General features: G+C 43.2%; 1 protein-coding gene across 1 annotated transcript in view; it reads left to right on the plus strand.

The window, feature by feature from the left end:
• Positions 1-15342, plus strand: part of agrn (agrin) — a 556768-nt gene that overhangs the window by 518273 nt on the left and 23153 nt on the right. The window contains exon 31 of the mRNA XM_056300025.1: positions 14054-14278. Within this exon, the coding sequence (XP_056156000.1) occupies positions 14054-14278 (225 nt within the window). The remainder of the gene's footprint in view (positions 1-14053; positions 14279-15342) is intronic.

Consider the following 15342-nt stretch of genomic DNA (forward strand, 5'->3'; position numbering starts at 1 on the left):
GTGCACATCACACGTCAGTCAGTCTTGCTGAGTTTTATTTCAGCAGCGTCATTGCTCTACTGCATATAAAAGTGGTAAATAAAATTATTTTTGAAGTAATGTGCTACATTTAGCTGTTCATGCTCACCAATGTAGTTATTATTATTATTATTATTATTATTTTGTTATCATTATCATTATTTTTTAATTATATTATTATAATTATTATTATTACTCTATTACAATTAGTATTAATGTTATTATTATTAGTTATTATTATTATTATTATTATCTGTGATGGCCTGGTGGTCTGTCTAGGGTGTCTCCCCACCTGCTGCCCAATGACTGCTGGGATAGACTCCAGCATCCTCGCGACCCTGAGAGCAGGATAAGTGGTTTAGATAATGGATGAATGGATGGATTATTATTATTATCAAGCTAGTGCCATCCATCCATCCATCCATCCATCCATCCATCCATCCATTATCTAAAATCCCAGCAGTCAGTGGGTGGCAGGTGGGGAGACACCCTGTACAGGCCGCCAGGCCATCACAGGGCCAAATCTATGCTCTACAAAATCTCTAAGCTTTAGTCATGCCTGTAAAAGCATAAGAAAAGCTGCCCCACACAACAACAGATACCCCAGAAAGAACAATACATACCAAAACCATATTCAGTCACAACAAGCTATGCATTTATTATGCAGTACTTAATCCTAAAAAAAGCTAGTGCCATAAGAAAATAATCAATAAAATGTAATGCTAGGCCAAAATGAACAGAGCCCCTGAAAATTGCACACAGCACACATTTGAGCCTTTAAATTAACATCTTTCACCTATGAAAGTGAACTTGAAAACTGTCCTCTCTCGATTCAGGAATCAAAAAATAATGAAAAAAAAATCACGATACTAAAGTAAATAAAATTTTCATCCCACAGCTAGTTTTTATTGAGGTTGTAGAAGCCCAGAACAGTTTTTATCAAGGCTGTACAAGCCCAGAATAGTTTCATTCGAGGTTGTAGAAGCCCAGAATAGTTTTTATCGAGGTTGTAGAAGCCCAGAATAGTTTTTATCGAGGTTGTACAAGCCCAGCATAGTTTTTATCGAGGTTGTACAAGCCCAGCATAGTTTTTACTGAGGTTGTAGAACCCCGGATTAGTTTTTATTGAGATTGTAGAAGCCTAGAATAGTTTTTATCAAGGTAGTAGAAGCCCAGAATAGTTTTTATCGAGGTTGTAGAAGCTCAGAATAGTTTTTATCGAGGTTGTAGAAGCTCAGAATAGTTTTTATCGAGGTTGTAGAAGCTCAGAATAGTTTCTATCGAGGTTGTAGAAGCCCAGAATAGTTTTTATCGAGGTTGTAGAAGCCCAGAATAGTTTTTATCGAGGTTGTAGAAGCCCAGCATAGTTTTTATTGAGGTTGTAGAACCCCGGATTAGTTTTTATTGAGATTGTAGAAGCTCAGAATAGTTTTTATCGAGGTTGTAGAAGCTCAGAATAGTTTTTATCGAGGTTGTAGAAGCCCGGGATAGTTTTTATCGAGGTTGTAGAACCCCGGATTAGTTTTTATTGAGATTGTAGAAGCCTAGAATAGTTTTTATCGAGGTTGTAGAAGCCCAGAATAGTTTTTATCGAGGTTGTAGAAGCTTAGAATCGTTTTTATCAAGGTTGTAGAAGCCCAGAATCGTTTTTATCGAGGTTTTAGAAGCTCAGAATAGTTTTTATCGAGGTTGTAGAAGCCTAGAATAGTTTTTATCAAGGTTGTAGAAGTCTAGAATAGTTTTTATCAAGGTTGTAGAAGTCCAGAATAGCTTTTATCGAGGTTGTAGAAGCTTAGAATAGTTTTTATTGAGGTTGTAGAAGCCTAGAATAGTTTTTATTGAGGTTGTAGAAGCCTAGAATAGTTTTTTCAACATTGTAGAAGCCTAGAATAGTTTTTATCAAGGTTGTAGAAGCCTAGAATAGTTTTTATCAAGGTTGTAGAAGTTTAGAATAGTTTCTATTGAGGTTGTAGAAGCCCAGAATATCCAAAGGAGTTGAATCAAGTGCAACTGTAATTGATTCAACTCCTTTGGATAACCATGACCTGGATGAATGAGAACCTTCACAGACAAGCCCAGAATAGTTTTTATCGAGGTTGTAGAAGCTCAGAATAGTTTTTATCGAGGTTTTAGAAGCTCAGAATAGTTTTTATCGAGGTTGTAGAAGCCTAGAATAGTTTTTTATTGAGGTTGTAGAAGCCCAGAATAGTTTTTATCGAGGTTGTAGAAGCCCAGAATAGTTTTTATCAAGGTTGTAGAAGTTTAGAATAGTTTCTATTGAGGTTGTAGAAGCCCAGAATATGATTCAACTCCTTTGGATAACCATGACCTGGATGAATGAGAACCTTCACAGACAAGCCCAGGATAGTTTTTATCGAGGTTGTAGAAGCCCAGAATAGTTTTTATTGAGGTTGTAGAAGCCTAGAATAGTTTTTCATCGAGGTTGTAGAAGCCCAGAATAGTTTTTATTGAGGTTGTAGAAGCCTAGAATAGTTTTTTATCAAGGTTGTAGAAGCCCAGAATAGTTTTTATTGAGGTTGTAGAAGCCTAGAATAGTTTTTATCGAGGTTGTAGACCTAGAATAGTTCCTGCAGGCCAGTGATGAGATGAGCTATATCTAGCACTCTCTATCTACATGTCTGTCAGTTCCTCACACAGACATGAAGAGGTCTGAAGATGAGCCACATCTTTAGTTTTATGAGAGCTGTGGACACACACAGACTCACACACTTGTACTGATGTGCGCTGACGCACACAAACATAACTGCTCAGCAAGTGTTGAAGAACATGTGTGTCTGATCCGTGTCTGTGTTGCTTGTTGTCAGCGTTGCCAGTGCTTGTCCTCTTGTCTGTTTGTCTTCCTTATCACTGTCTGCCTTGTCTCTCGTCTCATGTCAGTGTCCCTCTCTGTCTCCTTTCCTCTGAAGCCAACTGACTAATGAGATTCCAGAGTAAGTAAGATTTACCTCTGGGCATTTTCCAGCTTCAGCTGAAGCTGAACTAACAGCAACCACAACAGTGATCTCCATAACTGACCTGATCAGAAGTACATCCACGTTACTTGTCACTGTTTCATCTACATGCACACAAAACATGCATCATCCATACATGTTACCTGTCACTGTTTCATCTACATGCACACAAAACATGCATCATCCATACATGTTACCTGTCACTGTTTCATCTACATGCACACAAAACATGCATCATCCATACATGTTACCTGTCACTGTTTCATCTACATGCACACAAAACATGCATCATCCATACATGTTACCTGTCACTGTTTCATCTACATGCACACAAAACATGCATCATCCATACATGTTACCTGTCACTGTTTCATCTACATGCACACAAAACATGTATCATCCATAACATAAAAGTACCTTTAAATTCAGGGAGCAAAGCCACCATGTTATCTGAAAGGCTTTATGATCTTTAGAATACCCCAGTGATGAGAGGATTTGTCCTCCAGCATACAGGGAAGCATGTCTGTGTGCATGATATGCATTGTGTTCAAAGTCTTAGTGAAGTTATTCTTCTTTCAAGAATATGCAGCTTGTATGCATGTTCTCCCTCTCCCCACTGCAAAATGAATGTTACTACCTTGCATTGAATATCAATGAGATTCCTGCAAAACTACAAGTGGATAAATCAAATTGCCCTTCTCAAGTCCTGGCAGCAGCCTCATGCCCAGCATCACTCGCTGTTTAATCAGTAGTGAGAAAGCCTGTGGCCATGACTTAGAAATTAAATGTGTTTCTTCCTGCTCATTAGCTTGGTAAGTAACCTCTACAACTCAAGATTCAGTTCAAACCAGGCCAAATCCATTCAGCTCACATTTCCTGTCAATGCAACGTTTCTGCTATTTTTCTTACACCAAGACTGGATCTGGAATGTGGCCACATATGGAATCAGACACATATGGAATCAGCTATAGAGAGTGGCAACTGCTTTTCAATCACAGTAGTTCCTTTTTAAATTACATTTAAATTTGGATTTCTACATCCTGCAGGCCAACAAAGTAGCCAGGGACATGACATGACATGACTTATGATGACTGCAGGGAGGATGGAGGACACCGCTGTCCTCGGTGCAAGACTGTAGACTTTAATGAGGGTCATGTCCAGTAAAAGCTGGGAGTATAATCGGTGTGAATTAAAGCCGAGCAGTATTCTGAGAGGGGTAAAGAGTTTCACATGACTGGCGTTGTAAAGAAAGTTACTTCCCCCTCAGCCCTGGGTTAACGTCAGTAACAGTCTCTACACCACTCCCTGGCTGCTCCTCGTTCTCGTCTCGACATCTGAGATGTCAGATCAGTGTGCGTTAGCCTCGTCGTGGAAGTGAAGATCTTCACTAGCCTTCACCCTGAGCAGCGAGCAGGGATCCCTGACCCTAATTTTGTCAGCATCCTTTTTTTCCTCAGCTACTGCTACGTAGCATCTCTGCACACAGAGAATGTAACTGAGCAGAGGCACACAGCTGGTGGTGCCATGCAGTTGTCCCGTTACTGTGACAGTGTGTTTTCCTGCTTGATTTACAGACGCCGTGGAGCACAGATCTCATTCATATATATACTCGTGTGTATGTTAACCAACACCGACCGAGCCCCGTTACGCTGCTGTCAGAGGCTGATGTCAGAAATGATTACCATCAAGTGACATCCATTCATTCCCCTCAGAGGAGGCAAGGGAAGGTCCTAATTTTGCAGAAGAAAAGAACGGCTTCCAAAAGACTGAAAGAGATTAACCTTTCACAGAAGAGTTATGTTTTACAACCAGAAAACTGTTCTCCAGCAGCGTGTGCAGTGGCATGACCTGATCAGACACAAAAACTCTCATGACTAAGAAATCAAACTTACATCTAATGAATCCATCAAACAATACCACTCCGTCCTCAGTAGAATACAGGGCTGGTGAGGTGTCGTAAAAAGTGGACATTTTCATAAACTAACACGACTCCAGAAAACTTTCATCAATACTGCATGTGTTGTGTAAATGTGTGCAAATGATTTGCAAAGGTAAAAGTTCTGATCCTGCTTTCGTAATGAGGCTCATTGTCTTCTCAAACTTGGCGCTCACATAGACACATTTATTAATTAATCGTGGGTGTTTCGTTGCATTACCTTTCCAGGTCCATCCCAGTGGTCTTTGGGGCGTTATGTTAAAAACCTCACTCTGTTTCTGGTCTGATCAGTGCCATGCTACACATTTATGCCGTCATAGAACAACCAAGTACTTTTCCAGAGAGAAGATCCAGTTTTCATGGTTCTAGAGCAAAAATCCACACCTTTTACAATGTTGATTCACTGTAAATCACCCGGCTAGGGTCACAAACTCCCTCCTTCCTTCCTTTCTTTCCTCCTATGAATGTCTTGCACTTATATTGCATGCCCTCAACTTTCTCCCCTGCTCACTTAAGTCCTGAGTCGCTGGAGAAGCCGTCTGACCACAGGTGAGTCTCCCTCTGCTTGCGACCTTCCATCCCTCTCCTCTACAGACATGCTGCCACCCTTTCCTCTCTACAGACATGCTGCCACCCTCTCCTCTACAGACATGCTGCCACCCTTTCCTCTTTACAGACATGCTGCCACCCTCTCCTCTGCAGACATGCTGCCACCCTCTCCTCTACAGACATGCTGCCACCCTCTCCTCTAAAGACATGCTGCAAACCTCTCCTCTACAGACATGCTGCCACCCTCTCCTCTTTAGACATGCTGCCACCCTCTCCTCTTTAGACATGCTGCCACCCTCTCCTCTCCCACCCTCTCCTCTACAGACATGCTGCCACTCTCTCCCACCCTCTCCTCTGCAGACATGCTGCCACCCTCTCCTCTACAGACATGCTGCCACTCTCTCCCACCCTCTCCTCTCTACAGACACGCTGCCACCCCCTCCTTAGACATGCTGCCACCCTCTCCTCTCCCACCCTCTCCTCTACAGACATGCTGCCACTCTCTCCCACCCTCTCCTCTGCAGACATGCTGCCACCCTCTCCTCTAGACATGCTGCCACCCTCTCCCACCCTCTCCTCTACAGACATGCTGCCACCCTCTCCTCTTTAGACATGCTGCCACCCTCTCCTCTCCCACCCTCTCCTCTACAGACATGCTGCCACTCTTTCCCACCCTCTCCTCTACAAACATGCTGCCACCCTCTCCTCTACAGACATGCTGCCACCCTTTCCTCTACAGATATGCTGCCACCCTCTCCTCTACAAACATGCTGCCACCCTCTCCTCTACAGACATGCTGCCACTCTCTCCCACCCTCTCCTCTGCAGACATGCTGCCACCCTCTCCTCTACAGACATGCTGCCACCCTCTCCTCTACAGACATGCTGCCACCCTCTCCTCTACAGACATGCTGCCGCCCTCTCCTCTTCAGACATGCTGCCACCCTCTCCTCTTTAGACATGCTGCCACCCTCTCCTCTTTAGACATGCTGCCACCCTCTCCTCTCCCACCCTCTCCTCTACAGACATGCTGCCACTCTCTCCCACCCTCTCCTCTGCAGACATGCTGCCACCCTCTCCTCTACAGACATGCTGCCACTCTCTCCCACCCTCTCCTCTCTACAGACACGCTGCCACCCTCTCCTCTTTAGACATGCTGCCACCCTCTCCTCTCCCACCCTCTCCTCTACAGACATGCTGCCACTCTCTCCCACCCTCTCCTCTGCAGACATGCTGCCACCCTCTCCTCTAGACATGCTGCCACCCTCTCCCACCCTCTCCTCTACAGACATGCTGCCACCCTCTCCTCTTTAGACATGCTGCCACCCTCTCCTCTCCCACCCTCTCCTCTACAGACATGCTGCCACTCTCTCCCACCCTCTCCTCTACAAACATGCTGCCACCCTCTCCTCTACAGACATGCTGCCACCCTTTCCTCTACAGACATGCTGCCACCCTCTCCTCTACAAACATGCTGCCACCCTCTCCTCTACAGACATGCTGCCGCCCTCTCCTCTGCAGACATGCTGCCACCCTCTCCTCTTTAGACATACTGCCACCCTCTCCTCTTTAGACATGCTGCCACCCTCTCCTCTCCCACCCTCTCCTCTACAGACATGCTGCCACTCTCTCCCACCCTCTCCTCTGCAGACATGCTGCCACCCTCTCCTCTACAGACATGCTGCCACTCTCTCCCACCCTCTCCTCTACAGACATGCTGCCACCCTCTCCTCTTTAGACATGCTGCCACCCTCTCCTCTCCCACCCTCTCCTCTACAGACATGCTGCCACTCTTTCCCACCCTCTCCTCTACAAACATGCTGCCACCCTCTCCTCTACAGACATGCTGCCACGCTTTCCTCTACAGACATGCTGCCACCCTCTCCTCTACAAACATGCTGCCACCCTCTCCTCTACAGACATGCTGCCACTCTCTCCCACCCTCTCCTCTGCAGACATGCTGCCACCCTCTCCTCTACAGACATGCTGCCACTCTTTCCTACCCTCTCCTCTACAAACATGCTGCCACCCTCTCCTCTACAGACATGCTGCCACCCTCTCCTCTACAGACATGCTGCCACCCTCTCCTCTACAAACATGCTGCCACCCTCTCCTCTACAGACATGCTGCCACTCTCTCCCACCCTCTCCTCTGCAGACATGCTGCCACCCTCTCCTCTACAGACATGCTGCCACCCTCTCCTCTAAAGGCATGCTGCCACCCTCTCCTCTACAGACATGCTGCCGCCCTCTCCTCTGCAGACATGCTGCCACCCTTTCCTTTTTAGACATGCTGCCACCCTCTCCTCTCCCACCCTCTCCTCTACAGACATGCTGCCACTCTCTCCCACCCTCTCCTCTGCAGACATGCTGCCACCCTCTCCCACCCTCTCCTCTGCAGACATGCTGCCATGTGTGTTTACATGAATGAAAACTTTAAAAGCTCTCTCATGTCAAAGGTTAAGACAGATCTACAGCAGAGGGGCTTCCTTGTGGTATTTAAACAGCATCTGTTCTCTACGCATTACTGCCACCTAGAGTTGATGAGACATAAAACATTCTGGTTGGTATATATTTTTCTCTTCCTTTGAATATGAATGGATATTCAAAAGTAAATTAAATTACTTCTAAAACCAGCCAGAAGAAAGACACATGTTGGAGGTAGCTGGTGTGTTTGGACGGGTATAGCACCCGGGTTATGATTTGTCTACACCATGTCGGTGACCTCGGTGCTGATGACCCTGCACTGGTTCTGATGACCCTGTACTGGTTCTGATGAGCTGTGTGAGGGTTTGGACAGGACTGTGTACTCAGCTACACTACCGTTCAAAAGTTTGGGATCACCCAAACAATTTCGTGTTTTCCATGAAAAGTCACACTTATTCACCACCATATGTTGTGAAATGAATAGAAAATAGAGTCAAGACATTGACAAGGTTAGAAATAATGATTTGTATTTGAAATAAGATTTTTTTTACATCAAACTTTGCTTTCGTCAAAGAATCCTCCATTTGCAGCAATTACAGCATTGCAGACCTTTGGCATTCTAGCTGTTAATTTGTTGAGGTAATCTGGAGAAATTGCACCCCACGCTTCCAGAAGCAGCTCCCACAAGTTGGATTGGTTGGATGGGCACTTCTTTGAGCAGATTGAGTTTCTGGAGCATCACATTTGTGGGGTCAATTAAACGCTCAAAATGGCCAGAAAAAGAGAACTTTCATCTGAAACTCGACAGTCTATTCTTGTTCTTAGAAATGAAGGCTATTCCATGCGAGAAATTGCTAAGAAATTGAAGATTTCCTACACCGGTGTGTACTACTCCCTTCAGAGGACAGCACAAACAGGCTCTAACAGGTACTATTTAATGAAGATGTCAGTTGGGGACCTGTGAGGCGTCTGTTTCTAAAACTAGAGACTCTAATGTACTTATCTTCTTGCTCAGTTGTGCAACGCGGCCTCCCACTTCTTTTTCTACTCTGGTTAGAGCCTGTTTGTGCTGTCCTCTGAAGGGAGTAGTACACACCGGTGTAGGAAATCTTCAATTTCTTAGCAATTTCTCGCATGGAATAGCCTTCATTTCTAAGAACAAGAATAGACTGTCGAGTTTCAGATGAAAGTTCTCTTTTTCTGGCCATTTTGAGCGTTTAATTGACCCCACAAATGTGATGCTCCAGAAACTCAATCTGCTCAAAGAAGTGCCCATCCAACCAATCCAACTTGTGGGAGCTGCTTCTGGAAGCGTGGGGTGCAATTTCTCCAGATTACCTCAACAAATTAACAGCTAGAATGCCAAAGGTCTGCAATGCTGTAATTGCTGCAAATGGAGGATTCTTTGACGAAAGCAAGGTTTGATGTAAAAAAAATCTTATTTCAAATACAAATCATTATTTCTAACCTTGTCAATGTCTTGACTCTATTTTCTATTCATTTCACAACATATGGTGGTGAATAAGTGTGACTTTTCATGGAAAACACAAAATTGTTTGGGTGATCCCAAACTTTTGAACGGTAGTGTATATTTGTATTTATTTCTCTTGGAGGACCCTCTGCAGTAAAATGTGTCTCTCTTAAATCAAATACACGATGTACATGAAAAGATAGTTTTCAGGGATGAGCGACCATGTTTCCCTCACGAGGTCAAGTAATGATAGTACACACTGACCAGCCGTAGTACCCAGAAGCAAGTACACTCAAAACATGACTTAATATCAGTCCACTGCACCTGTCGAACATGCTCACACATTTATACACACACACACACGTGTAACATACTCATATATTTATACACACGTCTAACATACTCATATATGTATACACACACGTCTAACATACTCATATTTATACACACACGTGTAACATACACATATATTTACACACACACATGTAACATGCATATATTTATACACACATCTAACATACTTGTATATCTATACACACGTGTAACATAGTCATACATTTATAATATATATGTATTATGTGTGTATATATATACACATATACACATATCTATATACATACGTACATACATACACACACGCGTATATACATACACATGTACATACATATATACATACGTACATACACACAAACGTACATACATACATACACACACACACACACACACACACACACACACACATACATACATACACACATGTGTACAGACGTGTCACCTGGCTCTGTGTGTCCTGTCAGACTGTTCTCTATTTGTCCTGTGATATGTTTGTGTTTGCAGATGTGAGTGTGTGTCAGTGTTGTGTGTTTGTTGTGACTTGTTTCTTCAGTCGTGGGTTTTGATGTATTTGTGTGCTGCTTTTTGTCTTGTTGAAGACATGCATGTCTCATGTGTGTCTTCGTTTCATGTTTAACATCTCCACCACCTCAGCAGATGTGCACACAATTACATAACCACGGATTGGCAACTCTCTCTCTCGCTCTCACACACACACATACACACACACACACACACACACCCCAGAGATAAATAAGTTGCAGGTATGTGTGTTTGGCTCATGATGAGCCAATAAAGCAAAACAAATAATGTGTATTTAATCAGGCCACCTGGGTTAGTGTGTGTGCTTCTGTGAACACAAGTGTGTGACTGTTCTACAGTGTGTCTGTGTTCACGCACTGACTTGTTTATGTTCTCAGTTGGTTTGTGAGCATGTGTGCAAGGTGCAGCCACGCCCACTAAACACCACGTACATGTACACACATACATGTACACACACACACACACCAATCCAACACACACATGTACACACATACATGCGCATGTACACACATAACATCCCAACACATGCAGACACACAAACAGCTGTATAAAGTGATACAGATGTGATGGTGTGTGGTGTCTTCCTCACCACTCATCTGTCCTCAGTGTTAGCAACAAAACATTTAAGCTCAGAAACATGGTGAAACATCACACAGTACGAATATACACTCCTACACATACATCACTACACATCACAACACATCACCACACATCACTAAATATCACTACACATCACGACACATCACTACATATCACCACACATCACTACATATCACCACACATCACTACATATCACTACACATCACGACACATCACTACACATCACCACACATCACCACACATCACTACATATCACTACACATCACGACACATTACTACATATCACTGCACATCACCACACATCACGACACATCACTACACATCACCACACATCACTACACATCACGACACATCACTACACATCACTACACATCACGACATATCACTACACATCACGACATATCACCACACATCACTACATATCACCACACATCACTACATATCACTACACATCACCACACATCACTACATATCACTACACATCACGACACATCACTGCACATCATGACACATCACTACATATCACCACACATCACTACATATCACTACACATCACTACATATCACCACACATCACTGCACATCATGGCACATCACTACATATCACTGCACATCATGGCACATCATGACACATCACTACATATCACCACACATCACTGCATATCACTGCACATCATGACACATCACTACATAGCACTACACGTACATGATTTCCAGATCTAACCAGCATGATGGTCAGCTTTCTATCTGACCACATGTACCACATAATGGGACTATACACTCTGCTATACACTATACACTCTGCTATATACTATACACTCCTATACACTATACACTCTGCTATACAGTCTGCTATACAGTATACACTCTCCTATACATTATATACTCTGCTATACACTCCTATACACTATACGCTCTGCAATACAGTATACACTCTCCTATACAGTATATACTCTGCTATACACTATACACCCTGCTATACACTCCTATACACTATACACTCTGCTATACAGTATATACACCCTGCTATACACTCCTATATACTATACACTCTGCTATACACTATACACTCTCCTATACACTATACACTCTGCTGTACACTATACACTCTGCTATAAAGTATACACTCTCCTATACACTATACACTCTGCTATACACTATACACTCTGCTATATGCTATACACTCTGCTATACACTATACACTCTGCTAGACACTAACACTCTCCTATACACTATACACTTTCCTATACACTGTACACTCTGCTGAGTTTGGGAACTGAAACAGTCTGATTTCCTTTCACACGCAAAACTCAAAAATGAAATTTATCAGGTGCACAGCCATGCAGGTGCAGGTGTTATCATGCATGCCATGTAAGGTGCAGGTGACTGCATGTGTCATCATGCATGTCATGTAAGGTGCAGGTGACTGCAGGTGTCATCATGCATGCCATGTAAGGTGCAGGTGACTGCAGGTGTCATCATGCATGCAATGTAAGGTGCAGGTGTTATCATGCATGCAATGTAAGGTGCAGGTGTTATCATGCATGCCATGTAAGTTGCAGGTGTTATCATGCATGCAATGTAAGGTGCAGGTGTTATCATGCATGCCATGTAAGGTGCAGGTGTTATCATGCATGCCATGTAAGCTGCAGGTGTTATCATGCATGCAATGTAAGGTGCAGGTGTTATCATGCATGCCATGTAAGGTGCAGGTGTTATCATGCATGCCATGTAAGGTGCAGGTGTTATCATGCATGCCATGTAAGGTGCAGGTGACTGCAGGTGTTATCATGCATGCCATGTAAGGTGCTGGTGACTGCAGGTGTTATCGTGCGTGCCCACAAACAAAACATGTTTACCTCACATTGAAATCTTTAGCCTGTTTTCATTTATGAACGGCTGTTATTCATCAATCTGTCACAGAAAGGAGTGCAGACTCAAGCACCAGGAATGTCAGACAACATCAGAAAGAGCCTAGATTTGAGTGTAAATTCTAAATCAGCTTCAAATGTGCAAAAACATGAATAAACTCATCACCCCACTATTAACATGTCATATGCATATGCTGTTTAGTTAGTTTACTCTTAATGACGTGTTATTTAGGTGAAACACACCTTCATTTACACCGCTGTTGCGATCCTGAGCAGTATGTAGACTGCACTGGCTGGCCTTAGTCAGCAGGGCAGTCAAGAAGGGGAAACATGACTTTCCCAGAGGCAGAGCTGGACGTCGCCACATACAGAGATGCTTTTTGTGGTAGACTGAAAAGTGGCATCACAATATGAATATCTAAATGGCGTCATATGAATTAAAGTGTACTCCGTAAAACTAAACCAAATTGTTAAGTGCCAAATCTGGCCAGCTTTTCTCTGACTTGAACTCTGGGTAAACATAAAAAAGGCTCTGACCTTAAGCTAAGCACAAAAAAGTGTGTCGGCTTACAGAAGCAGCGTTGATAAGACCAGAGGTGGTCCCAGCACATTTGGCTGGCGTGTCATGGAGCACAGGACTGCTGCACTCAGTGCAGAAGTGTTGGTGTCAGTTGTTGTTGCAACTGATGGTGGCGACACCAAGGACACTGCCAGCCCTGCAGGGGTCTCAGCAAACTGAAGGTAGTACGACTCTTTAAACAAGATAGGCTTTGCAGATATTTTATTTATAGTTCTATAAAATAAACTCAGAAGCCAAGTTTACAATCTCCAGTTCGTTTCACAAGATTCACAAACACAAGCATGGCTTTGACCACAGACGTGCTGGAAAAACAAGACCGGTTATGTCAGTGCAGCACAACAATACTCAAACCATTCCCCTGTGCTCACCTCTTATTCTTAGGCACATTCCTTTTATTATTACCATTGTTATTTATACAGGTAATGAGTATTTAACCACAAATCTACCATTTCTCAGGTTGTTGAAATATTGTGATCAAATACACACCATCTCCAACCAGATGCGGCTTTGAGCATACAGATACAGCAAAGATGAAAGCACAAAATTTCCGTTGAAATTTGTGTGTGCTCATTTTACGATCAGATTTGGTCGTACGCAGCTTTCATGAATAAGCACCAACGTGTTTTTACACACAACCACAAAATACCACTGAAACACATACCAAAATGCACACACTAGCAACAGTACAAGTTAGACCTTCCACAGTTAGCCCTAGCAACAGCTAGCCTGCCTAACTCTGGTGTTGCTCTCTTGCAGTGAGAAAGCTCTTCTGGTAAATAAATTTGAGCTGAGCATCCGGACAGAAGCTACCCAAGGCTTGGTGCTGTGGAGTGGAAAAGGCATGGAGCGCTCAGACTACATTGCACTAGCTATTGTGGATGGTCGAGTCCAGATGACCTATGACCTGGGCTCAAACCCTGTGGTGCTGCGCTCCTCGATGCGAGTTGATACTAACCGCTGGATCCACATCAAGGCCAGCAGGTAATGACTTGATCTGCATTCCTTATGTTAGTTGTCTCAAACGGCAGGTCTGGATCCAGTTCTCTTTCTCCTCCAAATCTTATCCTAAACTGTAAAGAGACCACATCAGCTGGTCTTTGGGGATGACAGAATTTGGTACAACAGTCTACATCATGAATCGAGGTATTGAAGCTTGACTTTGTCATTCTCTCCCTATGTGTCTCACTTTCTCTCTTGCGCTCTCTGTCACATATTGTGTTCATGTTTGCTCTTGTGTAAAAATGTTTTACTGCAGTGAGCAGGATGTAGTCATCTGTAAAGACGTGTGTCCCAACCACATCTTCTAGCTTAGGACAGGCACATCAAGTGAACTACTCAGTTAACACTAGAACGACCAAGACGTTTTAGATTTTCAAAGTTTAATAACTGTGAAAAAAAGATACAGACCTGCCGCTCCCTGAATGCTCCTAAAATTGCAAATATTTGCATTAAAATTACATATATTTGCATTAAAATGAGTTTTAGATCAATTGCACAAAAAAAGTTATGATAAGACCACCTAAAACCACCATGGACGATCAACATGACCGTCTCATAATTTGTGCGTGATGGTGTGCGTCATATCAGTATTTGTGACGTGTGTTGGTGGCGTCATTTCCTTCGTGCAGTTCGTTGCTCTGTCCTAGAAACACACTAGTGCCCTCCAGTGCACAGAAACAGTCTAAACTTGATGTGTGATTATGTCCAACATGTCTGGTTACAGACGCACCATGACTACCACCGAGGCGCTGCAGTATTTACAGGCGTTGGACGGCGGCCATTTCAAATTGTTTGAAAAATAGTGTTAAAGTTGTTAAAATGTTAATTTTGGTGTCAGTTAGTTTCATAACAGACATTCTAACATATGTAATGCATTAATATCTCAGTTGGGTATTTATCTTGACACAATATAGAGTTTAAAACCCGCGGCGGTCGTTCTAGTAGTTTTTAAGTTCCGGTCGTTGTTTGGGACTGTTTTAATATTTATTTTCAGTTCTTTTTTACATTTCACGTTTTATGGGCTTTGTTACGTTTGTTAGATCAGC

The sequence above is a fragment of the Lampris incognitus genome, chromosome 2 (genome assembly GCF_029633865.1).
Source record: "Lampris incognitus isolate fLamInc1 chromosome 2, fLamInc1.hap2, whole genome shotgun sequence".
Lineage (NCBI taxonomy): Eukaryota > Metazoa > Chordata > Actinopteri > Lampriformes > Lampridae > Lampris > Lampris incognitus.